This window comes from Gopherus evgoodei, chromosome 4, assembly GCF_007399415.2.
Source record: "Gopherus evgoodei ecotype Sinaloan lineage chromosome 4, rGopEvg1_v1.p, whole genome shotgun sequence".
Taxonomy (NCBI): domain Eukaryota; kingdom Metazoa; phylum Chordata; order Testudines; family Testudinidae; genus Gopherus; species Gopherus evgoodei.
Genome location: NC_044325.1, coordinates 75,728,664 through 75,751,341, shown reverse-complemented (window position 1 = coordinate 75,751,341; position 22,678 = coordinate 75,728,664). Strand labels below are relative to the sequence as shown.

Below are 22,678 nucleotides of genomic sequence, written 5' to 3'. Positions count from 1 at the left end.
AAATGACCAGCACCATCCTGATACTCCAAGCTGGGGCCCTACCAAATTCATGGTCCATTTTGGTAAATTTCACAGACATAGGATTTTAAAAATAGTAAATTTCATGATTTTAGCTATTTAAATCTGAAATTTCACAATGTTGTAATTGTAGGGGACCTAACCCAAAAAGAAGTTGGGGGGGTCACAAAGTTATTGTGAGGCGGTTGTGGTACTACTGCCCTTACTTCTGCACTGCTGCTGGTGTCCGTGCTGCCTTCAGAGCTGGGCAGCTTGAGAGTGACGATTGCTAGCTGGGAGCCCAGCTCTGAAGGCAGAGCCACTGCCACACCAGTTCAGAAGTAAGGATGGTATGATATGGTATTGCCGCCCTTACTTCTGTGCTGCTGGTGGGTTGCTGTCTTCAGGGCTGGGCACCCAACTTGCTAACTGCATCACTCTCCGGCTACCCAGCTCTGTAGGCAGCGCAGAAGTAAGGGTGGCAATACTGAGGCCCCCTTAAAATAACCTTATGAACCCCTCCCCGCAACTCCCTTTTGAGTCAGGACCCCCAGTTTGAGAAATGCTGGTCTCCCCCATGAACAGATTTCATGGTCCATGACGCGTTTTTCATGGCCATGAATTTGGTATGGCCCTACTCAAAGTACTTAACCTCAGCTTTGTCTTTGACATGGTCTGCTCTTTTGACTCATCTCCAGGCTGTCTAAAACTTGCTGCTCCTTCGTTCACAGCGTCTCCAAGATCTGACCTTGTGTGTCTGCCTATACTGTGAAAACTCTTGTCCAAGTGCTAATTGTATTATACTCTGACTACTGTAAACCCTTTGGCCTTAATGCCTCCAACCTGTCCCAACTGTACTAGATTCATTCATCTGTTATATCTTTTTTCTTTTTTTTCTTTTGAATTGTAAATTTTTGGGAAAGGGAATGCTATTTACCATGTTTTTACAGTGCCTAGCACAATAAGCAGCTGGGGACTAACACAATAAGAATTTCAATTATTTCATTAACATTTGTAAAGTATGTTGAGATCGGCAGATGGCAAAGTATTTATTTATAGTTATTTAAAATCAAAACAGAGTTGCAACACTTTGTTAATCTATCTTTAGTCATCCAAAGCAGGGGTTCTCACAAATTTTTTGGTGGCCTCAGAGTGCGGCCACCAACTGTTGCTGGTGGCTGCTATGACAATTTTTCTTAAAATACTTTAGGAAAAACAAACAAATATGCACATATACATGTCCAAATCATTATAAATTTATGTTGGGGTTTTTGCAGACTCAATAATAAAAATAATGTATAGTTTTCTATTATTTACTAGTCTTAAATAATATAAAACAAATAAGGTGCTTTGCTCATTTTTGTCTTTTTGATGTTGTTTCTTTTGTGTTTGGTTGCCTTTTTTTAGAGACTTGCTAGCTAGTAAGTTGCTGCTGCGAAAAGTAATATTTGTATGTTTGTTAATATCATTTTTCATAGCAGACTTCCTAGATAGCTGGGAGACTGTGAAAAGTGGTATTAACAACCGTACAAATATCAATTTTCATAGCAGACTTACTCAGCCCTGGCAAGCCAGGGGACAAATTAAGCACTCGATGTAAAGGTGGGTAGGGAGACAACGGGGGCAGGCGGTGAGCCCAGGGTCCAGGAGAAACTACATGGATTCTTTGCTTCAGTCTTCACGGCTGAGGATGTTAGGGAGATTCCCAAACCTGAGCCGGCTTTTGTAGGTGATAAATCTGAGGAACTGTCACAGATTGAAGTGTCACTAGAGGAGGTTTTGGAATTAATTGATAAACTCAACATTAACAAGTCACCAGGACCAGATGGCATTCACCCAAGAACTCAAATGTGAAGTTGCGGAACTATTAACTAAGGTTTGTAACCTGTCCTGTAAATCAGCTTCAGTACCCAATGACTGGAAGTTAGCTAATGTAACACCAATATTTAAAAAGGGCTCTAGAGGTGATCCCGGCAATTACAGATCGGTAAGTCTAACGTTGGTACCGGGCAAATTAGTCGAAACAATAGTTAAGAATAAAATTGTCAGACACATAGAAAAACATAAACTGTTGAGCAATAGTCAACATGGTTTCTGTAAAGGAAAATCGTGTCTTACTAATCTATTAAAGTTCTTTGAAGGGGTCAACAAACATGTGGACAAGGGAGATCCAGTGGACATAGTGTACTTAGATTTCCAGAAAGCCTTTGACAAGGTTCCTCACCAAAGGCTCTTCGGTAAATTAAGCTCTCATGGGATAAAAGGGAAGGTCTTTCCATGGATTGAGAACTGGTTAAAAGAAGGGAACAAAGTGTAGGAATTAATGGTAAATTCTCAGAATGGAGAGGGGTAACTAGTGGTGTTCCCCAAGGGTCAGTCCTAGGACCAATCCTATTCAATTTATTCATAAATGATCTGGAGAAGGGGATAAATAGTGAGGTGGCAAAGTCTGCAGATGATACTAAACTACTCAAGATAGTGAAGACCAAAGCAGATTGTGAAGAACTTCAAAAAGATCTCACAAAACTAAGTGATTGGGCAACAAAATGACAAATGAAATTTAATGTGGATAAATGTAAAGTAATGCACATTGGAAAAAATAACCTCAACTATACATACAATATGACTGGGGCTAATTTAGCTACAACGAGTCAGGAAAAAGATCTTAGAGTCATTGTGGATAGTTCTCTGAAGATGTCCACGCAGTGCGCAGAGAGGTCAAAAAAGCAAAGAGGATGTTAGGACTCATTAAAAAGGGGATAGAGAATAAGACTGAGACTATATTATTGCTCTTATATAAATCCATGGTATGCCCACATCTCGAATACTGTGTACAGATGTGGTCTCTTCACCTCAAAAAAGATATTCTAGCACTAGAAAAGGTTCAGAAAAGGGCAACTAAAATGATTAGGGGTTTGGAGAGGGTCCCATACGAGGAAAGATTAAAGAAGCTAGGCCTCTTCAGCTTGGAAAAGAGGAGACTAAGGGGGGATATGATAGAGGTATATAAAATCATGAGTGATGCAGAGAAAATGGATAAGGAAAAGTTATTTCCTTATTCCCGTAATACAAGAACTAGGGGTCACCAAATGAAATTACTAGGTAGCAGGTTTAAAACAAATAAAAGGAAGTTCTTCACACAGTGCACCGTCAACTTGTGGAACTCCTTGCCTGAGGAGGTTGTGAAGGCTGGGACTATAACAATGTTTAAAAGAGAACTGGATAAATTCATGGTGGCTAAGTCCATAAATGGCTATTAGCCAGGATGGGTAAAGAATGGTGTCCCTAGCCTCTGTTCATCAGAGGATGGAGATGGATGGCAGGAGAGAGATCACTTGATCATTGCCTGTTAGCTTCACTACCTCTGGGGCACCTGGCATTGGCCACTGTCGGTAGACAGATACTGGGCTAGATGAACCTTTGGTCTGACCCAGTACGGCCGTTCTTATGTTCTTATATAAGCTCCTTGGAGCAGTAACTGTGTCTTCATCTGATTTGTACAGCACTGAGCACACTGGCAGTGCTCAATAAATATGTAATAATAGTTAGGCCTGAAGAATTTGCAGAAACAGTACTGGCAACATTAAGAGTTCAAAATTCATGAGTCAGGCCCCCAAAATCAAAAGCTGGTTATTTGAGTTCCTCTTATTTGCCTTCCGGTTTATGAGTCTTTGAAGTACGCTTGAGTCACATTTTCAAGGTTTTTCTTGCAACCACGAGGATGAGAAACGAATTTATTATTTTAATGAAATCTAAGATTCCCATGTATTCATACGCCTTCAGGAACTAAAGCATTTAAGAGAGAGACCAAATATTGTGAGACTTGCAATAAAATTGAGATTTGTCAACACTGCTAAAGTTCAAGGTAACTAATGAAAAAGTCATATTGGACCGCTTATGTGCCTATATATTTCCATTTACAGGACTTCTAATTCTTCCACTCAGAAATCTCCTGATGCCACTGTCACTTGATGTGTTGCTAGAGTTAATTAAAATTATACCAATAAAGTAGGAAATCTAAAGAAATCTAATGAACTTTAACCTGAAGATCATGGTAGTAAAAGCCTATTCTATATCCAAACAGAGACTTCCTACTCCTATGGCAGGAATGTAATTCTTATTTTAAATTTTTTGAAAGTACATGCTACTGCTGTTGTACAAAAGAGCTCTGAATGTCTGACTGACTGCCTTTCTGTCACAAAAAAGACCTTTCTTATCCTCTGAAGGGAATTTTGTCTGTAATCAAGTGATTTGAATATTAAGTTATAATGCAGGATATGTTTTTAAAAATAGCTAAATAACTAAGAGGTTCCCTGCTAACCAGTGGATTTTGGCTCTTGTGAAAAAGTTACTTGTGGAGACGCTTTGCTGTGATCAAGAATAAACTTTGAATCTTTTCATTAACTCTCCTACAGGAGATGGACTAAGCTGCTTTCCTAGGGTAATCCCTTAATGATCTCTCTGGAGTGTATGAAATCTTTTCCCTGCTTCTAAGAAGCACAGCAAGATGCATGGATGACTCAGTTTTCGTTAGAGACCATATCATTTTGACTTCGGTTTTAATGTTATTTGTATTCTTGTTTCTATTTCCTTCACATATTGATCTTTACTGCATCTTAAAAGGGTATTTTCAAACCGTCACAAAACCTCAGGTCAATAAAAAAGTTTCTTAAAAATCTAAAAGGAAAAAAGGGGGAGAAAATCAAATGAAAATAGTTAATTAAGCCAATAGATGTCCTATGGTGTTTACAACATAAATATTGGAGTCTTGCACCTGAATATGAGAATCTTCAGGAAAAACTGACTACTTGTCATGTAAAGGCTTATATTTGGCTTGAAAGGTGAAATATAATAATGCTCCCTCTGTAGTGCTAGTGTCAATGTCACTCTGTGAATTGCCACTTACATCACATCCAAAACTGAAATAGATTCCACGTCCACAATATGTGCAAATTCCAGTAACCTGGAAATAAAAATCTAAAAATCACTAATTAAGTTGCATCTTGAGTGGCTGCAGGGAGAATTGTGATGGGACAGGAAGTGCAATTCAAAATGAGCTAGAGGGAAATGTATTTTCTGAACAGACAAGCAACTGTAAGAGTCACTCATTTCCCAGTTGGCAAAGAGAAGGATTATTCAGTCTTTCAAACCTTCCAGTGACTCTTGGGTGCCTGGGATCTCTGGATGTTTTAGAATAAATTAATCTGAGTTTCAAGAGCCCTTGAATCACAAACTTGAGATTTTGAGATCCAGTTCATGCAACTAGACTTCTGTCTAGAAAACTGATGGATGTGAACTGTGATATGGTTTAGAAATTTGTTTCCCAAAATGTAACTCTGCCTGTGGTTTCCTTGTTGTTTATAACAGCTGGCCCCAGGCTTACATATTGAGTTCCATTTCCTAATACTACATCTAACTCTCATTTTGACTTTATCTCTGCAGTTTTAACAGTGTGCGTCAAGGAACTCACATTTTGTTCCGAGAGTTCAGCTTCATCCAAGCCACGCCCCACAACAGGGCATCCTTCCTACGGACCTTCTGGAGATGCTTCCGAGCAGTGGGTAAAAATGGAGGTAAGCATTCCAAAATCATCATTTTGTGAGAGCCTAGTGTCAGTGTGCATTATTAAAGCCACCCTAAATTGCAGACTCCCTTCATGTATAATGGACGTATCCTCCACCAATGAAAACCACCACCATAGTGACATGTTGGAGTTTAACTTCTACCAACTGTTCCATATCCACAAGCTTATCTCCAGACACTGGAAATAGCTCTTTGTTCTTTATAACCTACAACACCACCTCTATCAGAGTAGTATTACCTAATAATGTTGTCATTCAAGTTCATGAAGTCTCACTTTTACTCCTAGCAGCTGCATGTAAATATTGAATAGATCAGGGAAGAGAATGAAATCCTGTGGTGCTTCAAGAGTAGATGTGTGGCATAGGCTCAGGTGCCCATTAGTACCCTTTGGTTGTGTCCCTCAAAGAATTCAAGAACTTTTTTTCTTGATTGAGAAAGTCTCAAATTATTAGTGCACTTTATGTGCCCTTGTACAAACGGGTTTGTTAGAAGCAGAGAGGGAAATACAGAATGTTGGAATATGCACTGTCAATAATTCATCTAGCCACTTACAAAAAAAAGTTCTTCAAACTCTTACACTATTTTTCCTAGACAGAAGGTAAACACTGTTTTCAAGCATCTCCATCCTATTTACTAGAAACTTCTTGTCCTTAAAGAGGCAGTCCAAAATACATCACAGCCCCTGGCAATGTTCTCTAGGCAGCTTACTTTAATTTCCATTGTATGCATTTGCAGTGAAGTAGCATCCACTATGAATGTTTCACAGGAGAGTTCAGAATATCACCCAGTTGATTCTCCACCAGGTCCAGACTACTGATCAGAAACTGCCAACTCATGCAAACCCCACAGTGGGGCATGAAGGACTGGCTGTCTTCACACTCAGATAGTCTGGGACTGGATTTTTTTTCTTTTTCGTGAATGTTGGAGGAACTCAAGGTGTATTGAAAATGCACAGCAAATTACAGTGGCCAGAAACAAGACCTTCAATGACTTAATGCACAAAACATCTACAAAGGGCACAAGTAAGGGCACCTTGGCTTACCCTTGAGATCTTGCATGACCTACAAAATAAAAAGGCGTCATATAAAAAATGGAAACTAGGTCAGATCACGAAGGATGAATATAGGCAAATAACACAGGAATGCAGAGGCAAGATTAGAAAAGCAAAGGCACAAAATGAACTCAAACTAGCTATGGGAATAAAGGGAAACAAGAAGACTTTTTATCAATACATTAGAAGCAAGAGGAAGACTAAGGACAGGGTAGGCCCACTGCTCAATGAGGAGGGGGTAACAGTAACGGGAGACTTGGAAATGGCAGAGATGCTTAATGACTTCTTCGTTTCGGTCTTCACTGAGAAGTCTGAAGGAATGTCTAGTATAGTGAATGCTTACAGGAAGAGGGTAGGTTTAGAAGAGAAAATAAGGAAAGAGCAAGTAAAAAATCACTTAGAAAAGTTAGATGCCTGCAAGTCACCAGGGCCTGATGGAATGCATCCTAGAATACTCAAGGAGTTAATGGAAGATGTATCTGAGCCTCTAGCTATTATCTTTGGGAAATCATGGGAGACGGGGGAGATTCCAGAAAACTGGAAGGGGGCAAATATAGTGCCCATCTATAAAAAGGGAAATAAAAACAACCCGGGAAACTACAGACCAGTTAGTTTAACTTCTGTGCCAGGGAAGATAATGGAGCAGGTAATCAAAGAAATCATCTGCAAACACTTGGAAGGTGGTAAAGTGATAGGGAATAGCCAGCATGGATTTGTAAAGAACAAATCATGTCAAACTAATCTGATAGCGTTCTTTGATAAGATAACGAGCCTTGTGGATAAGGGAGAAGCGGTGGATGTGATATACCTAGACTTTAGTAAGGCATTTGATACAGTTTCGCATGATCTTCTTATAGATAAGCTAGGAAAGTACAATTTAGATGGGGCTACTATAAGGTGGGTGCATAACTGGCTGGATAACCGTACTCAGAGAGTAGTTGTTAATGGCTCCCAATCCTGCTGGAAAGGTATAACAAGTGGGGTTCCGCAGGGGTCTGTTTTGGGACCGGTTCTGTTCAATATCTTCATCAACGATTTAGATGTTGGCATAGAAAGTACGCTTATTAAGTTTGCGGACAATACCAAACTGGGAGGGATTGCAACTGCTCTGGAGGACAGGGTCAAAATTCAAAACGATCTGGACAAATTGGAGAAATGATCTGAGGTAAACAGGATGAAGTTCAATAAAGATAAATGCAAAGTGCTCCACTTAGGAAGGAACAATCAGTTTCACACATACAGAATGGGAAGAGACTGTCTAGGAAGGAGTATGGCAGTAAGAGATCTAGGGGTCATAGTGGACCACAAGCTTAATATGAGTGAACAGTGTGATACTGTTGCAAAAAAAGCAAACATGATTCTGGGATGCATTAACAGGTGTGTTGTAAACAAGACACGAGAAGTCATTCTTCCGCTTTACTCTGCGCTGGTTAGGCCTCAACTGGAGTATTGTGTCCAGTTCTGGGTACTGCATTTCAAGAAAGATGTGGAGAAATTGGAGAGGGTCCAGAGAAGAGCAACAAGAATGATTAAAGGTCTTGAGAACATGACCTATGAAGGAAGGCTGAAGGAATTGGGTTTGTTTAGTTTGGAAAAGAGAAGACTGAGAGGGGACATGATAGCAGTTTTCAGGTATCTAAAAGGGTGTCATCAGGAGGAGGGAGAAAACTTGTTCACCTTAGCCTCCAATGATAGAACAAGAAGCAATGGGCTTAAACTGCAGCAAGGGAGATTTAGGCTGGACATTAGGAAAAAGTTCCTAACTGTCAGGGTAGTCAAACACTGGAATAGATTGCCTAGGGAAGTTGTGGAATCTCCATCGCTGGAGATATTTAAGAGTAGGTTAGATAAATGTCTATCGGGGATGGTCTAGACAGTATTTGGTCCTGCCATGAGGGCAGGGGACTGGACTCGATGACCTCTCGAGGTCCCTTCCAGTCCTAGAGTCTATGAGTCTATAAGTACCTAGAGCTGAGAAATTTAAGTGATGCCCAGAGCAAAAGATGCTTTGACTCAGGGGTTCCTTAAGTACAATGGCTAAAGTGATCAGTAATGTTGTGTTTCTGGTCTGGGATTTTTAGATAATTCATAGTTTTTAAACTGTCTTCCTTATGAAAACTACATTTAAAGAAGAGTTTTTGTATTTTTTAAACAGTTTAAACAATATGCATGAGATCCAGGCTCTATTTATATAATTTGCATCGCCATAGCACATGGGTTCATAGCTGTACAAGTTTTAGAAAGACATCCCTGCCTCAAGGACAGACAACACAAATCAGACAGGAAACTCGGTGGAGACCAGAGGGAGGTTCTGTCTGTGCAGGCTTGATGCTTTTGTAATAAGTGGGTCAAAGTATAATTGCTTCTAGATTTTTGCATGGAACTCCTGTTGATTTGAGCAATAATTCCACATACAGAATTAAAAAAGGGTGTGTCCTTTTTTCATCTAAACTGGGATTCCATTCTTTTGGTTTAGTTTCCTCTCCTTGGTTTCTACTGGAGCAGGGCTCTACTCTGTGGTTCAGTGCCTTGTCCTAGGTCTCACTCAGGACAAGACTTCCAAGCTGTTCTCAGCTTTTCGTAAGTCAGGACTGTGTTTTCTATTTCCTCTGTGTCCCCGATGCTGTTGTCTAGCTATTGTTTGGAAGTGAATTCTTTTCTGACAATCATTGCTCTCAATTTTACATTCCATTCAGCCTTTGAATTTCTATCTTGGGGGTAAGTGGTTATTATTTTGTAGCACCCACAAATGTAGTAGGTGCTCCCTTCTCTGCCAGTAATGGACTTGACAAACAAATGAGAAAATATATATAACATACACCATGGAAAAGTGAGGCAAAGAAGAATGAAGGTTATAGATGTAGGATAATGTAGTTCCTAAGCTTATGCAAATACAAATTTGAGATCAGAAAAAGATTTTGTTTGTGTGTTTTTATTGGGATTTCAGAGCAGTAGCTATCCCTGTACAGAAAGTGGGGTTTCCATTGAGATTTTAGAAGCTCAACAAAGGGCTGAATCAACAGTTTAACCAGCATGCCTGCAGCTCCCACTGTATAAAGAAAAAATCCCAAGTGGTATTTGCTGTTTGTCTGTCAGTCTTGCAGTAAACATGCTATCACAAGCATTCATGTGCCTCACTCTGAGCTTTCCTGGCTCAGCCAGCAGACACATATAGCTATGCATTCAGAAAGCTATATATAGCGCCAGCGAGGAAGAAGTCTCCCACTGATTAGGAGTAATTTATACTGGGACTTAAGTGAACCTTTTGTACACTTTGTGTATTTATTGACAGGAAATAGGTGCAAGAAGATGATTTCTCTTGGGAGAATGCTGCAGATACCACCTCCTCACTGAGTTTCCTATCCTCTTGATTTTACTGCCTGTTGACTTGTTAGGTTTTGTGCAGAAGTGTAGTTGGTTAGACTCAAGCAGCTGCTTTTACTTTGTGTTATTCAGTGTCATCACGAAAAGCATTACTGACAGCCAATTATGGGGTTATATTGCCTTCATACCTCCTTTTGCTCTGGAATTGGTGGCTTTTGGGTGGGCCACATTTCTTAGTCTTATGAAAGAGTGGCTAGCAACAGGTCATCTTTTACCATCTGGAGAGGTGTTGACTGCTAAGTTCTGAACAAAAAGGGGTTTTGTTTGACAGTGATGTACTGGGTGTGTTTTGTATGGGACTTCCAACTATCTTAAAAAAATTAGCTGAGGTGCAGTTATAAATGTAAGTATGCATAAATCTGGAATTCCACACATTAAAGGAAATATGACAGGGTTTATTTCAGTATGTGATCTAGCAACAGTATTAAGAGTGTCAAGTATGCCTTGTTAGGTGCTCCTCCTTCCCTTTAAGAGCTTACCAAACAGATTTGATTATTATTGTACTGGGGTCAATATAGCTCCATTAAATAGCCAGTTTAATACATACAGCATCTCCCATGGTGGGTGTCTGGCTCAAATGCTGAGTACTGTACACAGAAACTATGTATTAACAGTATATTAAGGAAGGTAGAATAACCAGGAGTCTTGTTTCCTCTGCATATACTTAAATTGAGCTTTTGGAATCTAGGTAATCTGCTCCTTAGGTTTTTATTCCCTAGGACTGTTTAATTAAAACTGTGCTTTCTCAGTATAAACAACCCTTGCAGAGATCTGCTGTGAAGTTTCATAAGGTCAGCATGTGCTTCTCCCAACTGCATGACTCTCACATTTTGGTGACTCTCTGGTTTTAATTAAAGGGTTTTTTCCTTCAAATGCTCTCCAGCCAATTAAAAGCATTTTGTTCTGAGGAATCTGCTTCAGGCATGGCATGTGTGGAGGAGGCAGGCCCAGTCAGGACCATCAGAATACATGCATGGAAAGGTGCAGAAAAAAACTATCCTTCCAGAGCTCCCATTTATGGAGCTTTCCAGCAGCTGCTGTCACTGCAATGTGAAATTGCCTCCAGTGAAGATAGAAATTGCCTGATACCCTGTAGATAGATATTCAAGACCAGATGTAGGATGCTATCATTTCAGACAGGAGGAGAAATTGGTTACTTTAGATGCTTGCAGCCACTGAAACAGGAAACTGCTGCAAGCATGAGGAAAACGATTTTTATTTTTGGTAACTTTCCCCCTACCTTTCAGTCCTCTTCCCCTCCTCTATCTTTTCGCACATGTGCATGTGCATGCGCAAGTGTGGTGTGGGCTTTTGCCCATCTCTTTATTTAGGAATCATCATTTTATATCCCCTTTTTAATTTTTTCAGATTTCACATTTTGTATCATCCCCACCTCATGCTTCCTTACTTCCTGCTGGGAAGGCAAAAGCCTAACTGCTGTTGAAATTGCTGTCATGGGAGATGCTTTGTTCTCCTCCATAGACCAAGCATATCACCTCTATAATTAGCTTGTTATATGGACTGACCTATGGAGAAGGGCTGTGTGTGGCCTGTGGACCATTCTTGATTACAAAGAACCTCAAGAAGATTAGAATATTAACAAAAACTAGGGCAGCACCAGGTCTGTATGATTCAGAGGAAGTTAGAAATTGAACCATTTCAATTATCAGTCTCCTGGGAAGACTTTCACAGCCAAATACTCACTGTCAAGATTTTCTTGCAGTTCAGCCACCTTTTCTTTTCCTGCCATTACCCCTAGTTATATCTTTGTGTACTAAACTAAATTCTTCTCTCTCTCTCGTTCACACCTTCAAATGTAGTGTGATCAGATCACCTATATTTGTTGCTTAGTCGGGCTATGCATATTTATCTTTTTGTGATTCCTGAATTCAGTCCCTCCCATCCATGATAATTTGTATTGCCTTTCTTTGAACTGTGTATCTAATTTGTCTAGTCAATTAGTTTTCTATGACACCCATCACCATAGCCTCTAGGCACTTCCTCGCTATATTAGAGCTATATAGTGAGGACCCTAGTGGATATGATGGCATCTTCTGCTCTCCCCCTTTTCTGATTACAAGAAGATCTATTTAGGCTTTATATTTATAATTTGTTTTTAATATCCATTCTAGGTATTGTGGGAAAGCTTTTTCAAAAGGCAGAGTTTTACCACATGCCCTAAAAGTGATCAGACTCTGGATTTAGTATAATCTTTTTTGGAAGCTCATTCCACAGCCAGACCCCCTCAACGGAGAATACTTGATCTCCATCTCTCACGCACTCAGTGAGCTGCATTGTCCCAGAGAAGTACAGCTGTCCTGGTGGAGCACGGATTGAAATGTGGCCATTGATGTAGCTCGGTTTTGACTCATAAGTGGCTTTTGAAGATCGAAACAGAGCTTCTGCATTGCATCTGTGAAGAGCGTTACAGTGATCTAGACTGAAGGTGGTGAATTGGTCATTGTCCAAACTGCAGTTTATAATTGCTTTTATGGTTATGTAGTGCACAGAATTGAACAGTGTCTCAGAAGACTCCTGCTCCATAATCTGATCTGATCTCTTTGCATATGCATCTTCAAAAATTAAATTCCTCTTCCCTTTGCAACCATATCTTATTGTAAACTCAGGTCTAATTTGCTATCTGTTCTCACTCCTAGGTGTGTCAGGGTATGTCTACACTATTGGATTATACCGATTTTACAGAAACCTTTTTTTTAAAACAGATTGTATAAAGTCAAGTGCACGCGGCCACACTAAGCACATTTATTCGGAGGTGTGCATCCATGTACAGAGGCTGGTGTCGATTTCCGAAGCGTTGCACTGTGGGTAGCTATCCCATAGTTCCCGCAGTCTCCCCCGCCCTTGGAATTCTGGGTTGAGATCCCAGTGCCTGATGGGGCAAGAAACTTTGTCACGGGTGGTTCTGGGTAGAGCCTCCCTCCTCCCTCCATGAAAGCAGCAGACAACCGTTTCGCGCCTTTTTTCCTGGGTGAACTGTGAAAATGCCATAGCACAGCAAGCATGGACCCTGCTAAGCTCAAGACAGCAATCATGGACGTTGTAAACACCTCGCGTATTATCGTGCAGTCTATGCTGAACCAGGACCTGCAAAGCCAGGCGAGGAGGAGGTGGCTACGGCAGCGTGGCGACGAGAGTGATGAGGACATGGACACGGAATTATCTCAAACCGCGGGCCCCTGCGCTTTGGAGATCCTGCTGGTAATAGGGCAAGTTCTAGCCATTGAACCCCAATTTTCGGCCCAGGAAACAAGTACAGACTGGTGGGACCACATAGTTTTGCAGGTTTGGGACGATTCGCGGTGGCTGCGAAACTTTTGCATGCATAAGGGCACTTTCATGGAACTTTGTGACTTGCTTTCCCCTGCCCTGAAATGCCAGAATACCAAGATGAGAGCAGCCCTCACAGTTGAGAAGTGAGTGGCAATAGCCCTCTGGAAGCTTGCAACGCCAGACAACTACTGGTCAGTTGGGAATCAATTTGGAGTGGGAAAATCTACTGTGGGGGCTGCTGTGATGCAAGTAGCCAAAGCAATCATTAAGCTGCTGCTACGAAGGTTGTGACTCTGGGAAATGTGCAGGTCATAGTGGATGGCTTTGCTGCAATGGGATTCCCTAACTATGGGGTGGTAATAGATGGAACCCATATCCCTATCTTGGCACTGGAGCACCAAGGCACCCAGTACATAAACCGCAAGAGGTACTTTTCAATGGTGCTTCTAGCACTGGTGGATCACAAGGGACGTTTCTCCAACATCCACGTGGGATAATAATAGAGATATACCCATCTCCTAGAACTGGAAGGGACCTTGAAAGGTCATTGAGGCCAGCCCCCTCCCGTTACTAGCAGGACCAAGTACTGATTTTGCCCCAGATCCCTAAGTGGCCCCCTCAAGGATTGAACTCACAACCCTGGGTTTAGCAGGCCAATGCTCAAACCATCCCTCCCCCCAGGCAGGGTTCATGACGCTCGTGTCTTCAGGAACACTACTCTCTTTAAACGGCTGCAGCAAGGGAATTACTTCCCAGACCAGAAAATAACAGTTGGGGATGTTGAAATGCCTGTAGTTATTCTGGGTGACCCAGTCTACCCCTTGATGCCATGGCTCATGAAGCCATACACAGGCAGCCTGGACAGTAGTCAGGAGTTGTTCAACTACAGGCTGAGCAAGTGCAGAATGGTGGTAGAATGTGCATTTGGCCGTTTAAAGGCGCGCTGGCACACATTACTGACTCGATCAGACCTCAGCCAAACCAATGTCCCCTTTGTTATTGCTGCTTGCTGTGTGCTCCACAATCTCTGTGAGAGCAAAGGGGAGACCTTTATGGCGGGGTAGGAGGCTGAGGCAAATCACCTGGCTGCTGATTACGCGCAGCCAGACACCAGGGCGATTAGAAGAGCACACCAGGAAACGGTGCACATCAGAGAAGCTTTGAAAACGAGTTTCATCACAGGCCAGGGTACGGTGTGATGGCTGTGTTTGTTTGTTTCCCCTTGATGAACCCCCTACCCTTGATTGACTCATTCCCTGTAAACAACCCACCCTCCCCCTTCGATTATAGCTTGCTTAAGGAAATAAAGTCACTATCATTTAAAAATCATGTATTCTTTATTAATTCATTATAAAAAGAGGGAGAGAACCATGTGTGGTTTGGGAGGAGGATAGGAGGGAACGAAAAGGCCACTAAAAAAATTTCAAAGTAATGACAGCGTTTTGGTTGGGCTGTCCATGGGGGTGGAGTGGGCGGGTGCATGAAGCTTCCCCCCACACGTTCTTACACGTCTGAGTGAGGAGGATGTGGAACATGCAGAGGGGTGAGGGTGGTTACACAGGGGCTGCAGCGGAACTCTGTGATCCTGCTGCTGTTCCTGAAGCTCCACCAGATGCCGGAGCATGTCAGTTTGATCACGCAGCAGCCCCAGAGCTGCATCCCGCCACTGCTGATCTTCCTGCCTACACCACTGATCTTCCTGCCGCCACCTCTCATCTCGAGCGTCTCTCCTGTCCTCACATTCACTGGCATCTTTCCTGTACTTTGCTACCACGTCCTTCCACTCATTCAGATGAGCTCTTTCATTGCGGGTCACTTCCATGATTTCCGAGAACGTTTCGTCTCGGGTCTTTTTTTTCTGCTGCCTTATCTGAAATAACTTTCGGGATGGAGTAGGGAAGCTTGAAAAATGTGCAGCTGCATGAGGGAGGGAAAAAAGGGAGAGAAGTATTTGAAAAGATACATTTTACAGAACAATGCTTATACTCTTTCACAGTGAACGACACTATTCATCTTACGTAGCCTATGTGATTTAACTACAAGATCGTATTTTGCATCTTAGTATAGAGTGCCTGCAGCTCTGGTGTTAGAGATCTCACAGACGCAGATCTGGGCAGCAGAATTCGGCTTGCATGCGGCTATGGTAAGCCTATGTCTTCTGCAGCCCTCATATATCCAGCGCCCTCCTTTACCAAATAGCAAGCAAAGTCCATTCAGTGCTGCTTCTTTCCTGTTAACATGCAGCAGCAGAAACCACACACACCCCTCCCAATTCTCTGGGACGATCGCTTTACCTCTCCTCCCACCACGTGGCTGGTATCATGGAAGATCGCTGCTAAACCCCCTCCCTCTGTCCCCCCCCCATCGTGTGGCTGATAGCAGGGAAGATCCTTGCTAGCCAAACGCAAAAAAGCTCAGCGCCAATCACTCGCCCCCCTTCCCCCTGCTTGGCTACCTGCAAGGAAGGATTTCTTTTAAGCAACAGGCAAACAGCCCAGTAGGAATGGCCATCTCTGTCCCTTAATTACATTCCAGAATTTCATCCAGCTTACCATGAACGATATCACTCTTCAGAGGATAACCCAGCGAGATAAAGAAGGGATGTTGCTTGAATGCCAGCAAACATGAGGACCATACGCAGCTAGGCTTTGTCATGCAATGATACCAGATGACTTGCTACATGCATGGCGTGGTCAAGTGTCCTACCATGGAGGACGGAATAAGGCTGCCCTGCCCAGAAACCTTTTGCAAAGGCTTTTGGAGTACCTCCAGGAGAGCTTCATGGAGATGTCCCTGGAGGATTTCCGCTCCATCCCCAGACACGTTAACAGACTTTTCCAGTAAGTGTACTGGCCGCAAATGCATCCCAAGTCCTCAGGGCAAAGTAATCATTAAAAAACGCTTTCTTTTAAACCATGTTTTATATTTACAAAGGTACACTCACCAGAGGTCCCTTCCATGGCTTCATTGTGTGGGATAGTGGCTTGGGAGAGCTGGGAGGGTAATTCCGCCAGGGTGAGAAAAAGCTCCTGGCTGTTGGGGAGAACGGAGTGCTGTGTGCTCTCTGCAAGCTTGTCCTCCTCTTCCTCCTCCTCATCTTCCCCATCCGCAGAATCCTCAGCCATGGCTGAGATTACAACCCCCACCTTGGAATCCACGGACAGGGGTGGGATAGTGGTGATGGATCCCCCGAGAATTGCATGCAGCTCAGCATAGAAGCGGCATGTTTTCGGCCCTGCCCCGGACCATCCGTTTGCTGCTTTGGTTTTCTGGTAGGCTTGTCTGAGCTCCTTAACTTTCACATAGCACTGTACTGAGTCCCTGGTGTGACCTCTCTGCATTATGGCCTTAGAAATTTTTTCAAATGTTTTTTCATTTCGTCTTTTGGAACGGAGTTCTATTAGCACGGAATCCTCTCCCCATATAGCAATCAGATCCAGTACCTCCCGTGCGGTCCATGCTGGAGCTCTCTTTCGATTCTCAGGAGACTGCATTGTTACCTGTGCTGATGAGCTTTGCATGGTCACCTGTGCTGGTAAGCTCTCCATGCTGGCCAAACAGGAAATGAAATTCAAAAGTTCAAGGGGCTTTTCCTGTCTACCTGGCCAGTGCATCTGAGTTCAGATGGCTTTCCAGAGCGGTCACAATGGTGCACTGTGGGATACTGCCCGGAGGCCAATACTGTCTGATTGCGGCCACACTAACCCTAATCCGACATGGCAATACCGATTTCAGCGCTACTCCCCTCGTCGGGGAGGAGTACAGAAATCGGTTTTAAGAGCCCTTTATATCGATATAAAGGGCTTCGTTGTGTGGACGAGTGCAGGGTTAAATCGGTTTAACTCTGCCAAATTCGGTATAAACACGTAGTGTAGACCAGGCCTCACTCTTCTTGCTTCCTAAGTTTCTTCCTCTCATTGAATATCTTTGTACTGAACTATTTTTCTCCAGGTGTATTAGGAGCTGCATTCTTCCAAAAGTCTTTATTTTTCTCCCTGTTTCTAACCTCTGTTTTTTTTTATAGGTCTCTATCCTTACAGATATTCACAATTTTCCCAATTTAGTATCATGTTAATTTTTTTAGTGTGCTCTTTACTTCCTCTTCCAGTTATACTGAAACTGTTAAATAAGACATTGATTACTGTGGTGATACTCCACTAGGCACTTCCCCATCAGTCAATGGCCGTTTTTTACTCTTTGTTATATGGTCTTTTGGCCACTTTTCAGTCCCCCTGACAACATTCATATTCAAACCCATTAAAATTAAATTTTCAGTTGAAGATGCCTGAGACACAGCATTACATTACTGTGTTGTGCTCTGGAGAGTTAGTATATCCAAAATGTGGGGAAGTTCCCTGGAATAAAATGCATTCTGGGTTGTGTAATCTGTACCATGAATCTGAAAGCTCCATGTCTCACTGAGTGTTCTCAGCAGATGTCTCCCCACACTTGTAGGAAGCCATTATGGGTAATGTGCACACTAGTTGAATGTACGAAACCATCCAGTGGAGGTTATTTGAAAAATTAGCTGCATTAATTAGTATAGAATGCCAACATGCTTTTTGGATGGCCCAGACCAGGGATTGGCAACTTTTGGGCTATGCCTGTTTGTTTACCTGCCACGTCCGCAGGTTCAACCGATCGTGTCTCCCACTGGCCACGGTTCGCCACTCCCTGGCCAATGGGGGCTGCAGGAAGCAGCAGCCAGCACATCCCTTGGGCTGCGCTGCTTCCCGCAGCCCCCATTGGCCTGAAGCGGCAAACCGCAGCCAGTGGGACCTGCGATCCGCCGAACCTGCGGACACGTCAAGTAAACAAACTGGCCCGGCCTGCCAGGGGACTTAACCTAGTGTGCCGCGTGCCAAAGGTTTCCGATCCCTGGCCCAGACTTACTCCTGCAGCAGCAGCCATGTCAGCAGACGTGGAGGAGGAGAAGAAAGATGAAAGCTGTTCTCTTCCTTCACTATACTTGCCCTTTTGAAAAGAGTTGTAAGAGGATGGGACCCCTTGTAAAGTCTCATTCCTTTTCAAGACATCTTTTGGCACCTAAACTGCTTTTGAGGTCTTTGTCAGTGCTGAGGAGAGAATTATCATTATCTCCCTTCATATATTGTCTTAAAATCTGTTTTTCCCCATGCTAATGGCTCTTAGTTCCTCTCTCCCTTGCTGTTGCCTCTATGACATAACACTTAAATTTATTCGTTATCCTCTTACACCCCTGCTTTCGTAATGTATATTATTGCTGTCTGGTGTATGGCATTATTTAAGTCTGCAGATCTTTTTTGTGTAGTTTGTATGGAAGGTGTCCATACAGAATGAAGTTGTGTTTTCTGCTGTTCCAAGATTCTCTGCAGAGACACTCCCCTGAGGTTGAAATTAGGAAAGGAATTTGGGGTGGGGGGAGCCACTTTCTGCAACATGAAGATACTATATTCCCCTCCCTGTTAGGCCATGAAATTTTCAGGAACAGTCACCTGCTACAAAATTGTACTTTAGGTGTTAGTGTTAAAGGTGCTCAATAGAAACTTGGTGCTTACCTGAAATCCCTTTTTTAAATCTGTAGCCTGCTTCCCTAGTGCAATCCAGTCAAGGAGACATTCTGTCAGCCGTACATATCCGTAGCTCTGACTGCTGCATTTCATTCACTAACGTGGCAAAGTGTGGGCATGAGGGGAATCACTGGAGTTTCCAATACATTCACCCTGAAGGCTATGGAAAGTGAGGTGAAAGTAAAGAGAATTAAGGAAATAAGTTTGCTTAGGAATCAGAGGTCATTCAGTCAGATACCACGTTGATGAGAGTAGCAGAAGAACTTGAACAGACTAGAGCAGTCAACTAAAATGTACTTAGTGTAGGGTGACCAGACGTCCTGATTTTATCAGGACTGTCCCAATATTTGCTTGTTTGTCCCGCGTCCCGACCCATATGTGGTCGGGACACTGGACAAACAAGCAATTTTCCCCTCCCAGAGAGACTCTCTCCCCCCCCGACTCCACCCCCCCTTCCCCTATTGGATCCCTCCCCAAATCTCCACCCTGGCCCCACCTCTTCCCCAAGCTTGTGGCATTCCTCCTCCCTCCCAGGCTTGCAGCTGTAATGGCGGCGCAAGCCTGGAGGGAGGGGGTGGTGGCACGGCTTCCAGTTCTTGGAGCTGGTGGTGAGTATGAGCTCGAGCACCGGGTGGGCAAGAGGGGCTGGCAAGAGGACTGCTCCCCCAGGAGGGAAATGGGGGGGCTCCGGACCCTGGTAGTGGTGAGGGAGAGTGACTCGGGGCCACGTAAAGTTTATTGGCTTGAGGGGGACACCAGCCAGCCAGTTCCTCGCCCCTGTAGGGTGGTAGTGTCCACACCCCGCTTCAGCATGTCCTGCTGGCCACCACAGGCCAGGTAAGGAGCCGAGTCTTCCCCCCCCCTTCCCCCTCGTCCTGGCTCCTCAGCTGAGCCCCCACAAGTCTGTCAGTTTCTGCTGGACTAAATACTGTTTTTAAGTCTTGCCCACTATTAGGCTTCCCTGGATTAGAAAATCCCAGAATGTGAAACAGACCTCAGATCTAGGCCCTGAATCATGGGGAAACTGACAGCTGCGGGACTCAACAAACTGCCAGACCGTCAGCAATGGAATTTATGGGATATCAGTAGTGGCAGTGAGGCATAGTGGTGCTTTTGGCCAGGCAGAAAAGAATTGGAGGAAAGGGGAGTCACCATAGGTCCAAGGAAATACTTGGCCAGAGAGCTGATTGCACTGTATTCATAAGGAGAGCCAATCTTTCAGCTGAGTATGAGAGAAGGTTGAAGGGAAATGTTTGGTTTGGTTGGGAGGTATGGGAGTGTGGGGGAGAAGGGTGAAGAGACCTCAGAAGGCTTGCTTGTATGAGCATGCTTGTTTTTGTGGGGGCTGTCGGAATAGAAACTTTAATTTTTCTTCTATTTTCCCCTTTTTTGATTCCAGTCCCTGCTCTTGAAATACAGATTTCATCCTGTGACATGTACATCCCACTCCTTTGATTTTCTTTATCTGTTCACCCACTTGCTTCCCAGCACCTATTCTATTACTTGATCTCCTCTTCCTGACATCATCCTTCTGGGTTTTCTCTCCACATGTGTATTTGTTTTTATCATCTTTTCTTCATACATTTGTTTTCCTCAAACAGTGCTAGTTAGTCTGCCATGCCTTTGTCTTCTCCTCCCCCTTTGAGCCATCCCAAAAGTCGTCTGTTGTTCATCCGCATCCCTCCTTTTTACCATCTAGCTACATCTCTCCTTATCTCCAGGACCCCTTTCACATCATCTTAGCAGTAATTATGTCAAGCCACCAACAATCAGCGGGTATGTCTACATCTACAATTTTGCAGCGCTGGTTGTTACAGCTGTATTAGTACAGCTGTATAGGGCCAGCGCTGCAGAGTGGCCACACTTACAGCAATCAGCGCTGCAAGTGGTGTTAAATGTGGCCACACTGCTGCGCTGTTGGGCGGCTTCAAGGGGGGTTCGGGGAACGCGAGAGCAAACCGGGGAAGGAGACCAGCTTCGCCGCGGTTTGCTCTCGCGTTCCCCGAACCCCCCTGCAAACCGCAGGGAAGGAGACCTGCTTGCTCGGGGATTCGGGGAACGCGAGAGCAAACCGCATTGAAGGAGACCTGCTTGCTCGGAGATTCGGGGAACGCGAGAGCAAACCGCAGGGAAGGAGACCTGCTTGCACGGGGGTTCGGGGAACGCGAGAGCAAACCGGGGAAGGAGACCAGCTTCGCCGCGGTTTGCTCTTGCGTTCCCCGAACCCCCCTGCAAACCGCAGGGAAGGAGACCTGCTTGCACGGGGGTTCGGGGAACGCGAGAGCAAACCGGGGAAAGAGACCAGCTTCGCCGCGGTTTGCTCCCGCATTCCCCGAACCCCCCTGCAAACCGCAGGGAAGGAGACCTGCTTGCTCGGGGATTCGGGGAACGCGAGAGCAAACCGCAGGGAAGGAGACCTGCTTGCTCGGGGGTTCGGGGAACGTGAGAGCAAACCGGGGAAGGAGACCAGCTTCGCCGCGGTTTGCTCTCGCGTTCCCCGAACCCCCCTGCAAACCGCAGGGAAGGAGACCTGCTTGCACGGGGGTTTGGGGAACGCAAGAGCAAACCAGGGAAGGAGACAGCTTCACCGCGGTTTGCTCTCGCATTCCCCGAACCCCCCTGCAAACCGCAGGGAAGGAGACCTGCTTGCTCGGGGATTCAGGGAACGCGAGAGCAAACCGCAGGGAAGGAGACCTGCTTGCTCGGGGGTTCGGGGAACGTGAGAGCAAACCGGGGAAGGAGACCTGCTTGATTACCAGAGGCTTCCTCAGGTATGCTGGGATACCTGCTTATTCCACGGAGGACAAGAAAAACGCTGGTAAGTGTCTACACTTGATTACCAGCGCTGGATCCTCTACACCCGAGACAAAACGGGAGTACGGCCAGCGCTGCAAACAGGGAGTTGCAGCGCTGGTGATGCCCTGCAGATGTGTACACCTTCCAAGTTGCAGCGCTGCAACCCCCTCACCAGCGCTGCAACTTTGTGATGTAGACAAGCCCTGAGTGTGACACTCTGTCTGCATCAGAAACTTGTTTTTGTTAGGCACAGGGAGTTAACTTTTTTTGTTTGTTTCCTGACCAGCACGTAGTTTTTCATGCTAGCAATGACAGAGGGAATGGTTGTTCTTCAAGTAGTGTTCAAGTAGGGTGACCAGATGAGAGGAATAAAATATCGAGACACATGGGGGGTTGGGTAGAGGGGAGTCTGCTGGTGGAACAGGGAGGGAAAAAAGGTTTAAATAAATAAATAAATAAAGCTGAGTGCTGCCAGCGGAGCACAAAATCCAGTGTGTCCTGACCAAAGATTAGTTGGGATGCGGGACAAACACCTTTTTGGGATGTCTGGTCACCTTGTGTTCAAGTAGTGTTCCTATGAGTGCTCCACTATAGGTGTGCTGGTGTCCCTGTGCTGCTGATTGGAGAACTTCGGTAGCAGTGTCTGTTAGTCCCACACATACACTGTCTCTCCTTGTGCCCCACAACATGCACAGGCTAACTCCTGAGTTCCTTCTCAACTGCCCAGGCTAGAGATGGAACTATTAGCAGTCCATTAGCAACTATTACCTTTGTTTACATTTCTACAGCTTGTTAGTTGCCCCAGTAGTAGTTGTAGTTTTTCTTTTTACTTTCTCTCCCTCCTCCCCCTCCCTCCAAAAAAGGGTTTTATTGTCCCACGCGAACCAGAAGAAGCTGTGTTACAATACTCCTGCCAGGCTCCCTATGTTGCCTAATATCAGCAAGGCCCCTGAACATACCCTCAGATGGCCCTACCACCACTGTTTTGGTACAGCCAACCATGAGCACCACTGCCGGGCTTTATACC

At 44.3% G+C, this 22,678-nt stretch overlaps 1 protein-coding gene across 3 annotated transcripts in view; it reads left to right on the top strand.

Moving 5' to 3' along the window:
* Positions 1–22,678, top strand: part of C4H11orf49 (chromosome 4 C11orf49 homolog) — a 155,329-nt gene that overhangs the window by 52,990 nt on the left and 79,661 nt on the right. For all 3 annotated transcript variants that reach the window (XR_004000039.1, XM_030559900.1, XM_030559899.1), the window contains one exon: positions 5,440–5,570. Coding sequence is in view for 2 of the 3 variants with exons in the window: in XM_030559900.1 (XP_030415760.1) it covers positions 5,440–5,570 (131 nt within the window). In the remaining variant the exon portion in view is untranslated. The remainder of the gene's footprint in view (positions 1–5,439; positions 5,571–22,678) is intronic.